General features: G+C 62.3%; 1 protein-coding gene across 3 annotated transcripts in view; it reads right to left on the minus strand.

Moving 5' to 3' along the window:
• The window catches only part of ARID3A (AT-rich interaction domain 3A), a 33,978-nt gene that overhangs the window by 4,090 nt on the left and 13,133 nt on the right, over nt 1-16,755 (minus strand). For all 3 annotated transcript variants that reach the window (XM_075997994.1, XM_012745816.3, XM_075997993.1), the window contains exons 4-7: nt 6,735-6,807; nt 3,692-3,875; nt 3,064-3,311; nt 918-1,214 (exon numbers count right to left, since the gene is read on the minus strand). In XM_075997994.1, coding sequence (XP_075854109.1) covers nt 918-1,214; nt 3,064-3,311; nt 3,692-3,875; nt 6,735-6,807 — 802 coding nt within the window. The remainder of the gene's footprint in view (nt 1-917; nt 1,215-3,063; nt 3,312-3,691; nt 3,876-6,734; nt 6,808-16,755) is intronic.

Consider the following 16,755-nt stretch of genomic DNA (forward strand, 5'->3'; position numbering starts at 1 on the left):
CCCGTCTCTACCAAAAATAGAAATAAATTAACTGACCAACTAAAAATATATATACAAAAAATGAGCCGGGCATGGTGGCGCATGCCTGTAGTCCCAGCTACTCGAGAGGCTGAGGCAGGAGGATCGCTGAGCACCGGAGGTTGAGGTTGCTGTGAGCTAGGCTGACACCACGGCACTCACTCTAGCCTGGCAACAAAGTGAGACTCTGTCTCAAAAAAAAAAAAAAAAAAAAAAGACTGTATCTGTCTACAGTTGGCTTTTGTTCAAGGCTCCACTGTGACAGATGACGTCATGTGGATGGCTGCGATGTGAACACCCGCATAAACATGGTTCCTCGTGCACCTGCACGGATGTTCTCTGCTATAGATATGAGCCAGAAGCAATAGGTCACAGGGTGAACACATTTTTTTATCTTAAGAGACTGCCAGCCAGGCAAGGTGGCTCATGCCTGTAATCCCAGCACCCTGGGAGGCCAAGGCGGGAGGATCACTTGAGGCCAGAAATTGGAGTGAGCTGCTGTGAGCTATGATGATGCCACTGCACTCCAGCCTGGGCCACAAAGCAAGACTCTTATCTCCCCATCCACCACAACCAGAAAAAAAAAAAAAATCACCAAATTTTCACCTATGCACACACCCACCAGCAGGACCAAAGGGGGTCCATTTCCCTACTTTCTGGCCAATACTTTATGTTACCAAGCTGCAGGTGGGTGATAATATCTCCTTTCTAATTTGCAGACCTCTAACTAGATGGAGTTGAACATCTTTTCATATGAATTCACAAGTCAGTCATAGCTGCCCCTTTTTTCTACTGGTTTTTTTTTTATTGATTTGTAGGTACTCTTTACATACGTTGGCTCCAATACCCTTATTTTGCTACCCATGTGGGAGACGAGGGTCAAGGTGCTGGGTCGGTACCTTGGCTGTTGATCCGTATGCTCATGGGCAGCTGGGCTGTCATGGCTAGGAAGTTCTGCTGCAGAGCTCGCTGCATGAGCCGTTGCTGCTCATCAGCCACGAGGGCCATCTTCTTCTCGGGAGGCTCCCCGGACTCCAGCTTCTCCCGCAGCTGCTCCAGGGCGGCTGCCTGTGCTGCCACGGCTGCTTGGGCGGCTGCTGCTTGGACTGCTGCTGCCTGAGCTGCCACCACGGGGTGGCCCGCAAGGGACACGGGCAGGCGGCCAGGGACCGTGATGGGGATGGCTGAGTCCTCTTCTAGACAGGAGACAAGAGGAATTGGTGGCCAGGAGAGACGGGGCCCTGCCTTCCAGCTGAGGCAGGAACATGCACCCTCTTGAATACCTCTGCGGATGGGGTGCTCATTTCCTATCCAAGGACGTCGATAGGTTTTGGAACAGATATAAGACCTTATAAAATGCCTTCTAGCAGCAGGGTGACTAAAGGTCACCAAGGCATATGGGTGACCTTATAACTAACAATGCTAGCTATAATAACAATAGTATGGTAGTATTTGGCACTGGCATTACAGAGAGACTATAATAGTATATAGTCATATAAAATACTAGTTAAACAAGAGCTACCATGTCTCGTCTAAGCATTCAACATGCATCGCCTCAGTGAACTCTCTCAACAACACATGTCTATCTAGACATTCTTATCACCCCCGTTTCACAGATGGGGAAACAGAGGCTCAGAGAAGATGGATAATTTTCCCCACTCTGACCTGCTGCATATTCTTCTCCCCGAAGTCTTTCTCCCAGAGCTGTGCCTGGCACTGCCTCTGCTTCCTGGCTTCCCTACTCCAGACCTTTGGCCCTGGAGCTTTCGAATTTTGAGACCTCTCTGGTCTCGTCTCAAATGCCACCTCCTTGGGAGCCACGTGTTCCTCTGCACACCTTGACCAGCCTTCCCGGCTTTGGGGACCTGCCACTACAACAACAGGGCAGTTGCCGGCCCTCTTGCGAGCTCCACTGGGTCACAGCCTCCTCTCTCCCTGCTCAGCACGTGGCCTCATGCATAGTGGGTACTTGGTAACCATTAGTGGGCACTGTCAAGGCTGGGAGGGGCAGACTGAGGCCCCCCAAGGACCAAATGGACTAGCGTCTGCGAGACCCATTCACTTAGATGTGGCCAATCCTCAGTATTCAGGGCACCGTGGGGATCCCAACGGTAGGAAACAGAGAACCACTAGCCGGGCCCATGTGGCACATGGGCAGTGGGGACACAGACGGGCAGACATAGGCCACACTGCCATGTGCTGCTGTTGGTGCTTCTGTGTTAGGAAGGATTCAGAGGATCAGTGGGAGAGAAAGCTGCGATTGACTGGTGATGTCTGCTACGGGCTGGCGGGAGCTCACCGTCAGGTATCTGCAAACCTGGGGCGGTTGCACACTGGGCACTTTACATGCTGAATGCCCCCTAACAACTCTACAGAGAAAAGGGGGTTTCCCCCACTTTACACATAAGAAAGGCCAGATTCAGAAAAGGGCAGTGACCTGCACAGAGTCACCTAGCAACAGCTTTGGGGATGGTTCAAAGAGAATCTGACAGATCTATGTTACACTCTGCCTGTCTGCCGGGACTGTGTTGAGAAGGATTCTAAAGCCCAAAGGGAAAGACCACAGGGACCAATTAGTAATGCCTGCCATGCACAAGGGGCTGGAAAACTCCCTGGCAACAAACAGCGTCAGCTATAGGCTAAAGACTGGGCTGAAGCTACAATGATTGATTAGCAATGCCTAGATTAAGAAAGTGTGCAGTACTCAATTAACAATGTCTGGCTCAAGGTGGACATGAAAAACAGTGATCAATTAATAATGTCTGTCACGGCCAAAGGATAGAAAAATTGTGTTTGATTTGTAATGTCTGCCTCAGCACAGAACTGGCTATATAGATTGATCAGATTAGCAATGTCCGTCACCACCTGCAGACTGCTAATGTCTGCCACAGTCACAGCACTGGTGGATGGGCCGGCCTCTGCCATGCCAACGCTCGGCTCTACCGTCCTGGTTACCCACAGAAGGGACAAGGTAACGCATGCAAGGTCACATAGTCGGGGGAAGCTGAGTTGGGATCAAGCCCCTGGCCCCACGCGGCCCCTTACCTTTCTTGATCTTTGGGGCTGGGGCGATAGAGCTGCCGTTGGTGCTGGCGGCCAGGCCCAGGGAGGACACAGGCAGCTTGGGCGAGGACAGCATGCCGTGCGCCCCGCCCGGCGAGTAGGCAAACAGAGAGCCCCCGAAGCTCTGGCGCCGGCCCTCCCGCCGGTTGCTGTCGATAGCTGCCTGGAGCTCGTTGGGGTTGCTGAGTCCTCGCTTCTCACACTCGTAGGGGTACAGGTACTTCATGTACCTGTGGGCAGAGGCGAGGGGACAGGATGGCCCCTGGTCACCCCCATGGCCCTCTGAATAAAGTAAAACCCCACATGGTGCCACCGTCCCTGGCTCCAGCCCCAGACTCGCCGGGCAGCCTCCAGAGTGGCTGAGGCTGTTCCCTCTGTCTTGATGCTGTTCCCCATGACTGCCTAGGCTGACCCTTCCACACTCAGACCCGTCACCTCGGAGCCTGAGGGTGCTCACGCCCAGGCCTGGCGTTCTGGGGCCTCACGCTCATGGCGTGGTCAGGCGCTCTCTGTGGCCACCCCCTTCTCGCCCCCTCGGTCCTCCTGCCGCAGGCCCTTTGCACGGCTGTTCACCCTGCTCAGAACGCCCCCGGCCGCGCGAGCCACTCACTGCGTGCGCAGGGTAAAGGCGGCGCTGGTGATGGACGTGGGCAGGTTGAGGCCCTTGGTGATCTCGCGCCACAGCTTCTTGTTGATGACCTCCACGAGGCCGCCCTTCTCCGTCACCAGCACGTACAGCATGAACAGGTCCAGCACCTGCTTGGCCATGATGGGGATCCTGTTCACGGGCGTCCCTGTGGGGAGGGCAGGGGGTGAGGGGGACGCTGGCACCGCCGCGCACGTGTACGGTCACACGGCGGATGCGGGCTGGGCGGGCACGGGGCGGCCGTCCTGGGCACTGCAGGTGCCGAGCAGCGTCCCTGCCCCCACCCACCCCACGCCAGGAGCAGCTCCAGTCCTGACAACCACAGATGTCCCCAGACACGGCTCAGTGTCCCCTGGTGGGGGCAGAATTGCTGAGGGTGAGAACCGCTGCTCCAGAGAGCACCAAGGTGGCAGCTCTGCCTCAGTTTCCCCGCCGGTAAGCTGTGCCGATCTCACGGCGAGGGAGGCAGGCTGCAAAGAGGAGGGAGATGCTGGGGGCCGAGCTGGGGACGGGCACGAGACATGCGGGCCTTTGTTATTCCTTCTGCATGTCACCAACCACAACAGCTGCCAAAACAACTCTGCCGCCCCCCCAGGGGCCGCTCCCGCCAAGTTCCCAGGGGATCTGCAGCCGCGGCGGGGCGGGGGGCTCGGCGACCCGAGAGCCAGGTCAGGCAATGGGAGGTGGTGGGCCGGCCGGGGAGGGCAGGGCAGGCCGCCGGGCTGGCTGACGTCCCTCCAACCTCATGTCCCCGAGGCCGGCGACAGGCAGCGCCCGCCCTCCTCTCAACCCCCCCACCCCGGCGGCGACACCCTGGGCGCGTGAGGCCACCGGCAGACCACACGCGGCCTCCAGGCCCCCCTGCTTGCCACGGGTGCTCGGCACCCGACCTGGCATACAGTAGGTGCTCAACGACCAACAGCGAAGGCTGACAGGCCCTCATCCCAGGCCAGTGCTGCTGACCTCTCGCTCCTTAGGTAAGCCCCTTCAGATGGGGAAACCGAGGCTCCAAGGTCCGACCCGCTGGAGCCCGGGGCCAGCATCGGGCGAGGGGCTGCCGGCCTCCGCCCGCTCCTGGGCCCCAACGTCGCTCCTTCCAGAAGCACGTCCTGCCACCCCGAGTCACTTCCAGGCCCTTGCAGGTTGCAAAAGCCCCAGTGAAATGACCTCCTGGGTGGAGGAGGACAGACCCCAGGCCCCCTCGGACACGCCTAGAGCCCCCTGCCCAGGACACCGGCGCAGGCCTCAGGGTCGGGAAAGGACGAGGAATCCCAGGCTGTGCCCGCGCCCGGCAGGCGGAGCACGTTTACAGGGCCGGGCACAGCCGCCAGTAAGGGGAGGCCGGGGTCGTCACGGGAACAGCAGGGCGGGTGGTCAGGCTGCCGAGGCAGGGAGAGGGCACAGGCAGGACCCTCCTCGGCGCCGGGGAAGTTTGGTTCAAAGCTGGAAAACAGTTACTTTCCTTCCGCCTGGAGTGAAGGAGAAAACGCCTGTGGGACGCAGATGGTGGCATACGGGGTGAAGGGTGGGGGGTTCGGCAGATTCTCATCCCCAATGGCCCCCCCATTACAGAGGCAGACAGTCCAGGAAGGCAACAGGAAGAGGAGTCCTTGAGGCTGGGTTTTGAGGGATGTATAGGAGCTCTTTGGTTCCTGCCCTCCAGGAATGGAGGGAGGCAGGGCTGGACTGAAGCGTCCTCACCCACACTCACCTGGGGGCTTCCCCCAGGACACCAGGTGCTGTGCCAGGCACTGGGGACCCAGCAAAATAGGTCAGCTCCAGGCCTGGGAGCTCAGAGCCCTGGGGGAGGATGGGGGTGTGCAGTGTGGACAAGGCGATAAAGCCAGTGGGCGAGGATCTCTCCGGCCACACGAGGGGCCGGGCCCGGGCCAGGCCTGGGCTCAGAGGATAACACGGGGGGCCCGGGCCGGGTCGCATTCCTCCACCCCGGCGCGGGAGGGGTTAACGCAGGCCGCTGGGCAGTGGCCGCTGGCCGGCCCACCCTTCCCTGGCTGTGGGGGTGGCCAGGCCAGGCCTGTGTTTACAGAAGCGGAGCAGCAGCAGCGTCTGCAAAAAGCGGGACAGCTGGGCTCCCCGCAGGGGCGGTGAGGGGATGCGGACGTCACCCTCCACCCGCCACTTCCTGCCTCTCCTCTCAGGCTGCTCTGGGCCTCAGTTTCCTTCCCTGAAAAGTGGGGATTGCAACTGCCCCCCACCCCCGCCTCTGGATCATCGAGGGGGGCTGAACCCCCAGCCCCCACGTGCCCTCCCCGCCCCGCCAGCTCCTCTCGGAGCCTCGTTCATCCGTGTCTGGGCCTCGGTTTCCCCACGTGGACGCCTGCCTAGACCTGCCCTCGGCCCGGTCCTCTGGCCACGGTCACGAGACACTTCCCAGGGCGGCGGAGGGGCTGTGTCCTGGGTCTGTCTCGGCCCAGACCAGGGGATGGCTCAGCTGGTACGCTGTTGGTGCTCAATAAATGTGCACGACACACCAGCAGCCCTGCCTTGGCATGTTCAGGGTGCCTGCTCGCGGCTGAGTTTTGGGAGCGCTGCCACACAGCCGGGACTGTTTGTGACTCATCTTACACATGGGGAAACTGAGGCCTCTGGTGGGAGCGGAGGAGGGGCCAGGACTTAACCCTCAAATCCGAGGCCCTGGGGAGCAGGGGGCAGGTTCCATCCACCCCTGCCCCCAGCTGGGACCTGACCCAATCCACAAACACAGGCCACGCCCGAGGTGGGGAGTCCTGGTAGTGGGGACCCCCTCATTGCACCCCGAGGCTCAAGGAGGGAGCAGGCACTGTCCTCCCCGAGGGACCCCCATCGAGCCCCTGCGGCACAGGGCGTCTGCCCCTCGGACATCTCCGACGTCCCTCCCTGCTCAGGAGCCTTGGATGCCTCCAGCCATGGGGAACTCACTGTCGCCCCAACACGCTCGTGGCCAGCAGGGCCCCTCCCACTGCACCCCGTTTTTCCTGACCTCCCTGCAGGGCAGGGGGGTCCTCACCTCGCTTCTGCATGAAGCTGAACAGGTCGTCCAAGAATTCCTTCCTCTTGGGGTCCCCGTCGAGTTCGTAGAGCTGTGGGGACGGATAGGGGACAGGTTAGCCAGTGCCAGAGCTTGGGCGTGGGAACTACGTACCCTACCCAAGGGTCCGGGAGAGGGGCTGCCGGCAGGGACAGGAATGTGGGTCCTGGGGCCCAGACCCCCCTGACCAAATCCAAACATCACACGACAAATTAAAAGGGTTTGTTCCATAAAATGTGGATTCAGTCAAATGGCCACACTCAAGGATCCAGAGGCCACGTGTGGCCCGGGGCTGCAGGTCCCCAGCCCTGGAGCATCCCCTGAGGCCCCGAGACAGGAAGGCACGCGTAGGGGCCTCCTGGGTCCGAGCACAGCACGACCGATGGCCAGTTGGCCTTTCGGGCCCCCGAGGCCGGAAGTCCAGAACGCAGGTGTCGGGACCGCGCTGCCTCCCTCAGCTCCCGCAGTACCCTCCCCCTCTCCCGGCTCTGGGGGCTGCTGGCGTCCATGGCTCGTGCCTGCGTCACTCCAGTCTAAGGACTCCGCCCGCTGGAGTCAGGGCCACCCCGCTCCCTCCCAACCCCGCATCTGCTGCAGTCAGGCGTCGCCCACGACACGCAGGCACCCGCACAGCGCAGGTCGGCGCAGCGGCCGCACCCAGGCACCGGGACAGCCCGAGGCTCCGACCTGCAAGCTGCAAGGCGCGGTCCCCGGTCCCGTACCGAGGGCGACTGTGCACGATGGAGCGTGTCTAAACGCACGGCACGTCCTGAACCGAACCTCGGTACGCGGCGTGTGACCAGACACCTGTAAGGACGCCGTTTCCAAATAAGGTCCCCGTCACGAATACCGGGGATCCGGGACTTCAACCTGGCCGTTCTGGGGGGCCACGCCTCGTGCCACGGCAGCGCCCCCCTGGCCTCACACAAGCCCACTGGCTCCCAACAGATGGCCCCATTTGGCAGATAGGGAAACTGAGGCATGGCAGCAGGTGCGAGACCAGAGCCTGGCACCGTGGGGTCTGGATTGCCAGCTATAAAATGACAGTCGCTGCCTGCTGGGGTTACGGTCAGGGAGGAACGAGACCTATTCCCCAGGAGCAACGTGGGCAGAGGGTACCGGGGCAGAGGGTCCCATGGCTGCCAGCTCACAGGCTCGGCCGGTGGGCGGGGGTGTGTGGCGTGCAGGGCCAGCAGAGATAACTAGACAGCAGTGTCAGGCGTCAGGCGGGGGGCAGTTTGCCGAGGAGGGGCAGAGACAAATACCAGGCTTCACATTAAGCTCTGGGGAATGCGCCGGCTGGACAGTGGGGGGAGGGCCTTGAAACTGCCAATTAGCTCCAGCTGGGATGGGGGGGCCTTAAAACCGCCAATTAGTTCTAGCTGGGATGATCTGTCATTAGGGCCCCAGGATGAGGACAACACCCAACGCCCAGCTCCTGCCTCAGGGGACACCGCTGCTGGGTGCCGGGGAGGTGGGTTGAGGACCCAGCCACCCCTCAACCACTCTGCCCCTCCCTGGGCCTCAGTTTCCCCATCTGTGTCACGGAGACAAAAGTGAGGGCTTCGGGAAAGGGGCTGGGGCAGCCTGGGGCCCAGACCTCTGCCCTGGGTGGTCGAGGCAGACGGAGGGCCAGCTGCCAGGCCTCTGTCTCCGCCCCCTCGGCCAGCCCAGCGCCAGACTGGCCAGCCCGCATTCCTGCGCTGATTTATGGTGGCCAGAGAGGCCTGTTTCCCCTTCCCTGCCCGAGGGGCGTGGGGCCTGCAGGGAGACGGGCAGGCCGGGCCCATGGGCGCGGGTGCACGCGCGCACACACACACACACGCACGCACGGCCACACACGCGACCCCTCGCCTGTGCGACCCCTGCCCTGGGCACCCTCTCAGAGCGCGTCTCCACCACCCGAGTCCACGACTCACGCATCCGCCTGCGGACTTGTCTGTTTTGCTCCCAGCGTCTCCAATGGGGCCAAGCACACAGTAGCCGCTTAATAGAGCGCTGCGCTGAGTGAACCTCAACGTTCTCAGCTGCGCGGAGGGCCGGGCTGGGCGCAGAGCGGGCAGAAGGGCTCTCGGGAGGCTGCCCAGCACGGCAGGCACTCGGGCAAACGGGGTTTCGACGCTGCAGCGGCCCTTGGGGGAATGTGCCCCCCAAAGCTCACGTCCACCCTGGACCTCAGACGCCGGGCTGCGATGAGGTCACACTGGGACAGGGTGGGCCCTACATCCGATGGCCGACGTCCTCGTAAGAAGACAGACGCGGGGAAGAGGCTGGAGTGACGGGACCACAAGCCAAGGACCCTGACCCTGACTCTGACCGTTTTATTGTTGTTTCAGGGCCAGGAACCCCGGGAGCCTGGACCCTCCCCGGGACCCCTGGAGGGAGCCAGCCCTGCGGACACCCTGATGCAGACTTCTGGGCTCCAGCATTGGAAGAGGACAGATTCCTGTTGTTCTGAGCCTTCCGTCTGTGGTCACTGTCACAGCAGCCCCAGGACACTAGCACAGGGGCCGGCGGAAGCTCGGAGCCTTCCTGGTCAAGGGGGAGCCTGCTCCAAGGTTCTGACCTGGGTGGGGGTTCCAGCCTCCCTGCATACCTTTCCTGGCCCAGCTACCATAAGAGACCTTACTGTCCCTCCTGCCTCAGTTTCCCCATCTTTCAAGGAAAGTATTCGATAAAACACAATAGCTTTCCTCTGAGCACCTGGGACCATGGCAAGCCCCTCTTCCAGGTGGGGAAACTGAGTCTCAGGGAAGGGAACAGCTGCTCCATGACTGGTCACCAAAGGCAGGGCTGGGGGTGCGTCACCCCCACTCCCTCCCAGGCCAAATGGTGGCAGGCTAACAGGCCAGCGGCAGGGCACCGTCAGGCCCCTGAGGGGCCAGGGCATTGATCCGAGGCCATAAAGGGGGGACGCGCAGGGGCCCCCCAGCCGCCGGTGGAGGAGGCAGCTTTAATGGCCGTTGCTGTGGGCAGCCGGCAACAAAGCCGGGCAGTAAAGGCTGCCCCAGCTTTATGGAACTCGGCCTCCGGTTCCGCTCCCCTGCGGGGCGCGTCCCGCCCTGGCCAGCTGCCGAGGCCCCAGGGATGGGGAGCAGGGGACAGTGTCGAGGCTACCCGCGGCGGTGTCCAGGCCCCCCTTGTGGGCAGGTGGGCCTGGCCGCCTGCCCTCAAAAGGCTCCGAGGTTGCTGAGGCACAAACATCCCGTGGCCGACCCAGGCCTCACCCCCCACCTGGGTTCTAGGGCCGGAACCCTGGCCCTCTCGAAGGTGGAGCGGAAAGCTCTGAAATCAGCCTGGCACCGTGGGCCAGGCTGTTGACTGGGCAAAACCCCCAAGACCCCCGCATGGGCTTGGGGCCACGAGAAGCCGCCTGGTTTGCCTGGGGCCACACCCTGGGCAAGGCAGGTGCTGGGGCGGCTAACGGCCCTAGACACCTCTCCCCAAGACACCCAAAAACCCTGGGAGGAGCCCCCACCCCACCTGCCACCCGGCCTCCGAGACAGCGCCCATCCTCACTCGCAACGCCTGCACCGAGTGCCCCGGCTGACTTTCCCGCTCGCTGCCACCCTCTCACGGCCCAGCCCTGTGGATTTATTTACACATCTGTCCCAGAGCACGTGGGATTCTTTTCTTGCTCCCAGTGTCTAGTATTGGGCCGAGCACACCGCAGGTGGTTAATAAATGCGTGTTACGTAAACCTCACTTCTCAGTGCAGTGCGTCCTTGAGGCGCCCGGCTCCCGTAGGGCTGCCTGGGCCCCAGCCCCACTGGGACGGAGGGTGTGGAAGGCTGGTCACCACGGCTGAGCGGACCGTGACTCCTCTGCCCAGCACCCCCCACTCCCGAGAAGGGGAACCCGAGGCAGAGAGGGCGGGGGCTCCACTGCCCCCACCTCCCCCCTGCCAGACCCTTCTCCACTCAGCAGCCACAGCGGGACCCTCCCCTGGCTACAGCCTCCCAGGGCTCCCTAGCACCCTCTGGCCTCCTCCACCCCAGGGCTTTTGCATGGCCAGTTCCCAGGTCTGTGCACCACGGCTCCCTCCTCCCCCCCCCAGCATCACGCCTTGTGTCACATGCGTCACAGGGGACACTCGGTCACCGTGTTGGCGAACGAGTGAATGAATGAATGAAAGCTACGTCCTGGTCCCTGACACCTACAGGGGCCGGGAGCAGTGCAGGGGTGTGAGGGGCCTGGGCTGGCGGTGCAGGGAGGCGGCACCCGACTGGGGGAGGGGAGGAAAACCTGCCATCACCACCCTAGGCCCCAGAAGGGCAAACAGGAAATTCTTGTTTCGTGTCATTTTCTCCCCCCACCCCCCACAAGAAACTGGGGTCAGTGGGGTTTTATGCTGACCAGGCTGAGGGCCACCTGGGCAGCAGTGAGCAGGACGGGGACCCTCGCGGGTCTGGCTTGGGATGGGGAGGGAAGGTCAGGAAGAGACCCCTCCATGGCCCCCAGGCTCACAGGGACGCCAAAGGGAAGTGCCCAGCTTGGGGGCGGGTTTGCCAGGAGAGGAGGGGGCTGCGGGGGCCCAGCTAGGAGCCCCCTCCCCAGACAGACTGGACCGGGGGCCCATGCCCTGTGCTCAGGGTTTCCCATCAGTCCCCAGACAGGCCCCCCTGGGCAGTGGCGCCCGCCCCCAGCTCGCCGTGGGGGCCGGGGCGGTGTCCGGCCCAAGGCCGAGGGGCCCCGGCTGTAAAGGAACCACTGTCGGCAGGGCCCCCTGGGAGGACTTTGCCCCCTGCAACGGCCCCCTCCTGTCTCCCCGGTGGCTCCAAAGTCCATGGGGCCCCACCTTGAGGCCACAGGGCCGGGAGGGGGCACCCCGGAGCACAGAGGCGCCTGTTGCAGCCTCTGCCTCCGACCACCAACGTTGGGAGAAACCGAGAAACTACCCAAGCGTCCGACACTCGGTGGAGCAGCTGAGCCCTGGCTGCTGAGAATGCCCACCCTAGGTTTGGCAAACCGGCATCGGAGGGTGAGAAACTCTCAAAAAGGCACACTTCTGGCCACGGTGGCTCATGCCTGTAATCATAGCACTCTGGGAGGCTAAGGCAGGAGGATCGCTTGAGCTCAGGAGTTCGAAACCAGCCTGAGCAAGAGTGAGACCCCATCTCTACTATAAATAGAAAGAAATTAGCCAAGCAACTAAAAATAGAAAAACAACTAGCCGGGCATGGTGGCGCATGCCTGTAGTTCCAGCTACCCGGGAGGCTGAGGCATGAGGATCGCTTGAGCCCAGGAGTTTGAGGTTGCTGTGAGCTAGGCTGACGTCACGGCACTCTAGCACAGGCAACAGAGTGAGACCCTACCTTAAAAATAAAAAAGGCACAGTCCTGCACCGCCCTGCGTGGCCTGTGGGAAACCCAAGTAGGAGGTTCTCCTCGAAGGCCAGAGCCAGCTGGGCTCGCAGACGCTCAGAAAAGGCGGGAGTGGATGAGTCAGCAGCCGGGGCACAGGGCCACGGGGACAGAGAGAGACACCATCCACGCGCCAGGACCACGGAGCGTGTGGGGGCCTCGGCCCACTCAGGAGGACAGTGAACAAAGGGGACAGCGAGAAAGTCTCCCCCCTCCAGGTGGGGTGCAAATTCTTTAATGTCATCTACTTAAAAAAAAATTTTACTGAACTGAAATGTATGTAACAGAAAGCGAACCAGTTTAAGTTGTACGATTCTGTGGCATTTGATGCGCTCACAATGGTGTATAATCACCAGTATGATCTAGTTCCAGAACGTTCCATCACCCCAAAAGGAAGCCCCGTCCCTATCAGCAGTCACCCCCCCAGCCCTTGCCCAGCCCCTGGCAGCCATGAATCCACCTCCCGTCTCTGTGGATCTGCCTGTCCTGGACATTTTGTATAAATGGATTCACATACAACGTGTCCTTCCGTTTCTGGCTTCTCTCACATACATGAACACGTGTATAATCTCACCTATTTTTGTACCCTTTGGGTTTTAGACAAGAAATAACTCATTGCACCTCCAATGTTTAACCAAAGTTAAACTAAACCGGCTGGGTTTTACCCCTTGGACCTCCCATGACACTTCCTTCTCGCACTCTTGGCAGAGGATGTGAAGGGCTCTGAAACCAAGACTGAGACCGGGCCAGGCCTCTCCCCTGCTCAAGAGCCAGCCACGATCCCTACTGCTGCCTGCCGGCCCTCCAGACCCTCCAGTCTGTCTCCCTCTCACTCACTGTGCACTGGCTGCCCACCTGGTCCTGCCCCAGGGCCTTTGCACCTGCTGGCCCCCCACCTGAAGCCCCTCTCCCCGACTTTAGCTTCTAATTTTGGGGCTGGCTCTTTTCCATCCTTGCCTTCTGCCTCCCACCCAGACAAGAGTCCAGCACAGGGGCTGGTATCCAGCAGGCGCCCACTAAGGAAGGAGGGAAGGAAGAAAAGAGGCCTCCTCCTCAGGCCCTCTCTAATGCCCCACCCCCACGGCCCCCAGCCCCCCGCCCCTCCCCCACCCGATAAACCCGGCGTTATCGGGCACCCGCGGGTGGCGGCAGAGATGACTCAGCACCGGGAGCCGTTGCTGGGGTCCCCAGGTGGGCAGGGTCCCTGGGGGCCGCCGGGAGCCTCCCCCTTCACAGAAACGCCCACGATGCCCTGGGAGGGGTACGGCAGGGCCCGCATGGCCGCCTCCAAGTCCCCAGCACCAACTCTGCACTCGGGGAAACTGAGGCAGACATGGGTTGGGGGGGGGTCTGTGCCCGTCTGGTCACCAGGTTTGCAGAGGGAAGGATGTGGCCCAGTGGGCGCTCTGTGTGTTGCAGCCTTGGCCAGGTCCCATCCCGCCCCCCAGAGACCCGGGGCCAGGATCAGACAGATGGAAGGAAGGAAGGAGCCCCTCCCTGCCTGCGCTCCAGACTCGGTTTACCCATCTGGGGGCTGAGTCGCTGTGATGACGGAGAGGATGATAGGTGGCTGGTGCCACGGCCCCTGCACAGTGGTGGTGGGGACAGGGACTCCGGCGCGGCAGGGGGACATGGGCAGGGGGGGATTCCAAGTCTGAGGGTTTTTTTCCCATTTTGGAAACTCCCAGGGCTCGACACGGAGGCGGCGGGGGCCGCACGCGACTGCGTCAGCTACCGGTGTCTGCCAGGACGATCCAGTCTGCAGCCACGACTGAGCGCTCCTCGCATACCGAGGCCGTGCGGGGCGTGGGTGCGTCCCCAGAAGGACCCCGGCTCCCCGCCCAGGGGCAGGACGAGGCGCGAGAGGAGCTGGCAGACAGGGCCGGGCTGCGGGCAGGCGGGCGCGGGGCACAGGCCAGGGCCTTCCCCAGCGCCTGCTGGGCGACCGCGGCCCCAGCCCTCTCGGAGCCCCCCCCACCATGGCTCCCCAGGTGCAGCGGCCGGCCGGGCGGCGCGTCCTTTCGATTCCCGTCAGTCGGCGGGGCCTCGGTGGACACAGATGCCGCAGCGGCTCCGCGGACCCGCGGGAAATTGAGGAAGTGATTCTGGGCAGGGCAGAAACATCTGTCTTGACACCCCCCCCCCCCGTGTCCCCTCTCTGGAAACACACGGCGCCCCACCCTTGAGGGAGATATTAATAAAAGCTCCAGAAATGACCACAGCGCGCGAACACACGATGCCGAGGCTTCAAGGTGCTTCTCTCCGGATTTCCGGGTCACGAGATCCCAGGGGACTGCGCTGGTGCCAAACCCCCCTCCCCTTTGGGCCTTACGGGCGCTCAGAGGCCACCTTGGAACCTCCGTCTCCTCATCTGTGAAGTGGGCGGGGGTCGAGGGATGGAAGGCAGAGCCGACTAGTCAGCTGCCAGCCCATGTCACCGTTAGGGAAACTGAGGCCCACGTGGGATGGGCAGGAGCGAGGCCCAGGGTGGAGGATGCACAGGGTGAGCCCGGCCGACACACACTTCTAGGAAGAGGGTGCAGGAGGGCGGTGGCTGCCCACAGCGGCATGAAACGACATGCAAATCGGAGCCTGCGACCACTCGCTCAGGGCACCAGCCAGGGGCCGGCTCGGAGCAGCCCCTCCACCCGACAGGGAGCCCACTTCCCAGACGCAGAAACAAAAGGACAGAGACAGGAGAGCTGGGATGGGGTCCCCGCGCCGCGAGGGAACCTGGCAGGGCTGGGGAGGCGCACAGAGGGACGCGCTTGGCCACATGCCACCCAAGGCACCTGGCACTCGGGGACCCCGAGCAATGCCTCAAAGCATCAGGTGACAAGAATCTTCTCTCCACACAAACTGCAGAATCCAGGGCTCCAGGCTGCCCCGGGCACTCTGCACCGGGTCCCAGGTGGCCCAACCCGCACACGACACATCCTCACACCCCCGACCCTGGCCACCGGGATCCCCGAGCCTCAGTCAACCCTAGAAATAGGCTCCGGGTTGCCCGGGGCCCGGCCCACGACAATCAGAGCCCATCCCAGGGTTTTTCCTCTGCGAGGAGGTGGCTCATTCCCTGCAGATGTCCCTGGGCAGCCAGAAAAACCCCAGGAGGGTCTTCCCTGATGGGCGAGGCCCTTCTGGAAGATCCGCCTGACGCGAGGGGTCCAGGGGGCCAGGATGCCCCCACCCCAGCCACGGCTACTGGGTCCCCACGGACAGACGTGGGGCTGCCTCCAGCCTGAGCCTAAGACAGCGGCAGGAAGGAAGGGGCCACCTCCGCCTCTGCCCCGGAGTCAAGAGGAAGGGGCCCTGGTGGGCTCGGGGTCCCCGCAGGGCACACAGGCAGGCACTTCGGCAGGCCCCGAGAGCACCGACCGCACAGGGAATTGCCGAGGGGAGAGTGAGGCGCAAGCAGGGGCCACCCTGGGCATACAGCAGGCGCCAACGACGTGCCCTACAGGAGCCAGAGTTGGAGGCAGATACTCGGTGAATGATGATCAATGACGACAATGAAAATAGTAAACTGACAACATCCAGAACTTGCTCAAATACCATCCCCATGTTACAGGTGGGGAAACTGAGGCCCGGAAGGAGGAAGTCACGGGTAGAGCTGCCATCTGCAGCATGACGTCCACCCCCAGATGGCATTAAGGAAACGAACAGCCCCAGAGGTGACTTCAGGCCCAGGCGAGTTTCCAGAGACCAGTTCCAGGCGCGATGGCGGCCAGGCACGTGGGTGGGTGGTGGGGCGCGGGGCAAGGTGCCAGCCGGGCTGGGCCGGGCCAGGCCGGGCCGCAGGGTCGGGAGCGGGGCAGCCGGGGAGGAAGTGTCGGGCAGCGCAGTGCGGGCTGCCAGGACATGGAAAGAGGAAGAGAAAAAGACACAGGACGGAGACAGGCAGGGCTGCACTCCCGGACCCCCGGCCTCATCGCAACCCGGCCCAGCCTACGTCCCTGGGAAGAATTTACGGGCCAGTCGTAAAAGGGAGACAGAACAAGACCATGTGGAGGTCAGGCCCTCCGGGTGGCGAACAGGGGTCCTGGGTCAGGGAAGGTCCCAAGCCCAAAAGATCCAAGTTCGGAGCAGAGAGCTCTGCGCCCCTAAGCGGAGTAGGGGGCTCTGGGGACAGCCTAACAGCAGGACAGAGACGCATGACAGCCGTACACGGGCCCTTGGACAGTCCCTGCCTGGACAGAGACACCACAAACACGCACACATGCACACATGGAACTGGACACGCCACGTGGACACTTGGCACACACAAGACGCGCAGGCCCACCGAGACACGCACAGACACGCCCTGGCGACAGCAGCAGAGACAGGCCCGTCCTTGGCCGCCGCCTGGGTGTCAGCACCACCAGGGTTGAGGCGTCTGCCCACTCCGTTCACAGACCGGCCCAGCACCCAGACAGGGGCCAGCACACAGTAGGTGCTCCATAAATGCATGCCAAAGGACCAGGCTCAGACACATGTGCATACAGCGAGGCCCTCACCCCATGCCATGGCCCCACGGGCCAGACCATCAGGGTCCCCGGGTCCCAAACCCATCCCAAGGACAGGTCTGCAGCCACCTGGGGTAAGGGCCTCCCTACGGCTCAGTGGGAAGCACAGCCCGCTCCAGGTTTTGGGTGGTT

This window comes from Microcebus murinus, chromosome 27 (genome assembly GCF_040939455.1).
Source record: "Microcebus murinus isolate Inina chromosome 27, M.murinus_Inina_mat1.0, whole genome shotgun sequence".
In the NCBI taxonomy this organism is placed as follows: Eukaryota; Metazoa; Chordata; class Mammalia; order Primates; family Cheirogaleidae; genus Microcebus; species Microcebus murinus.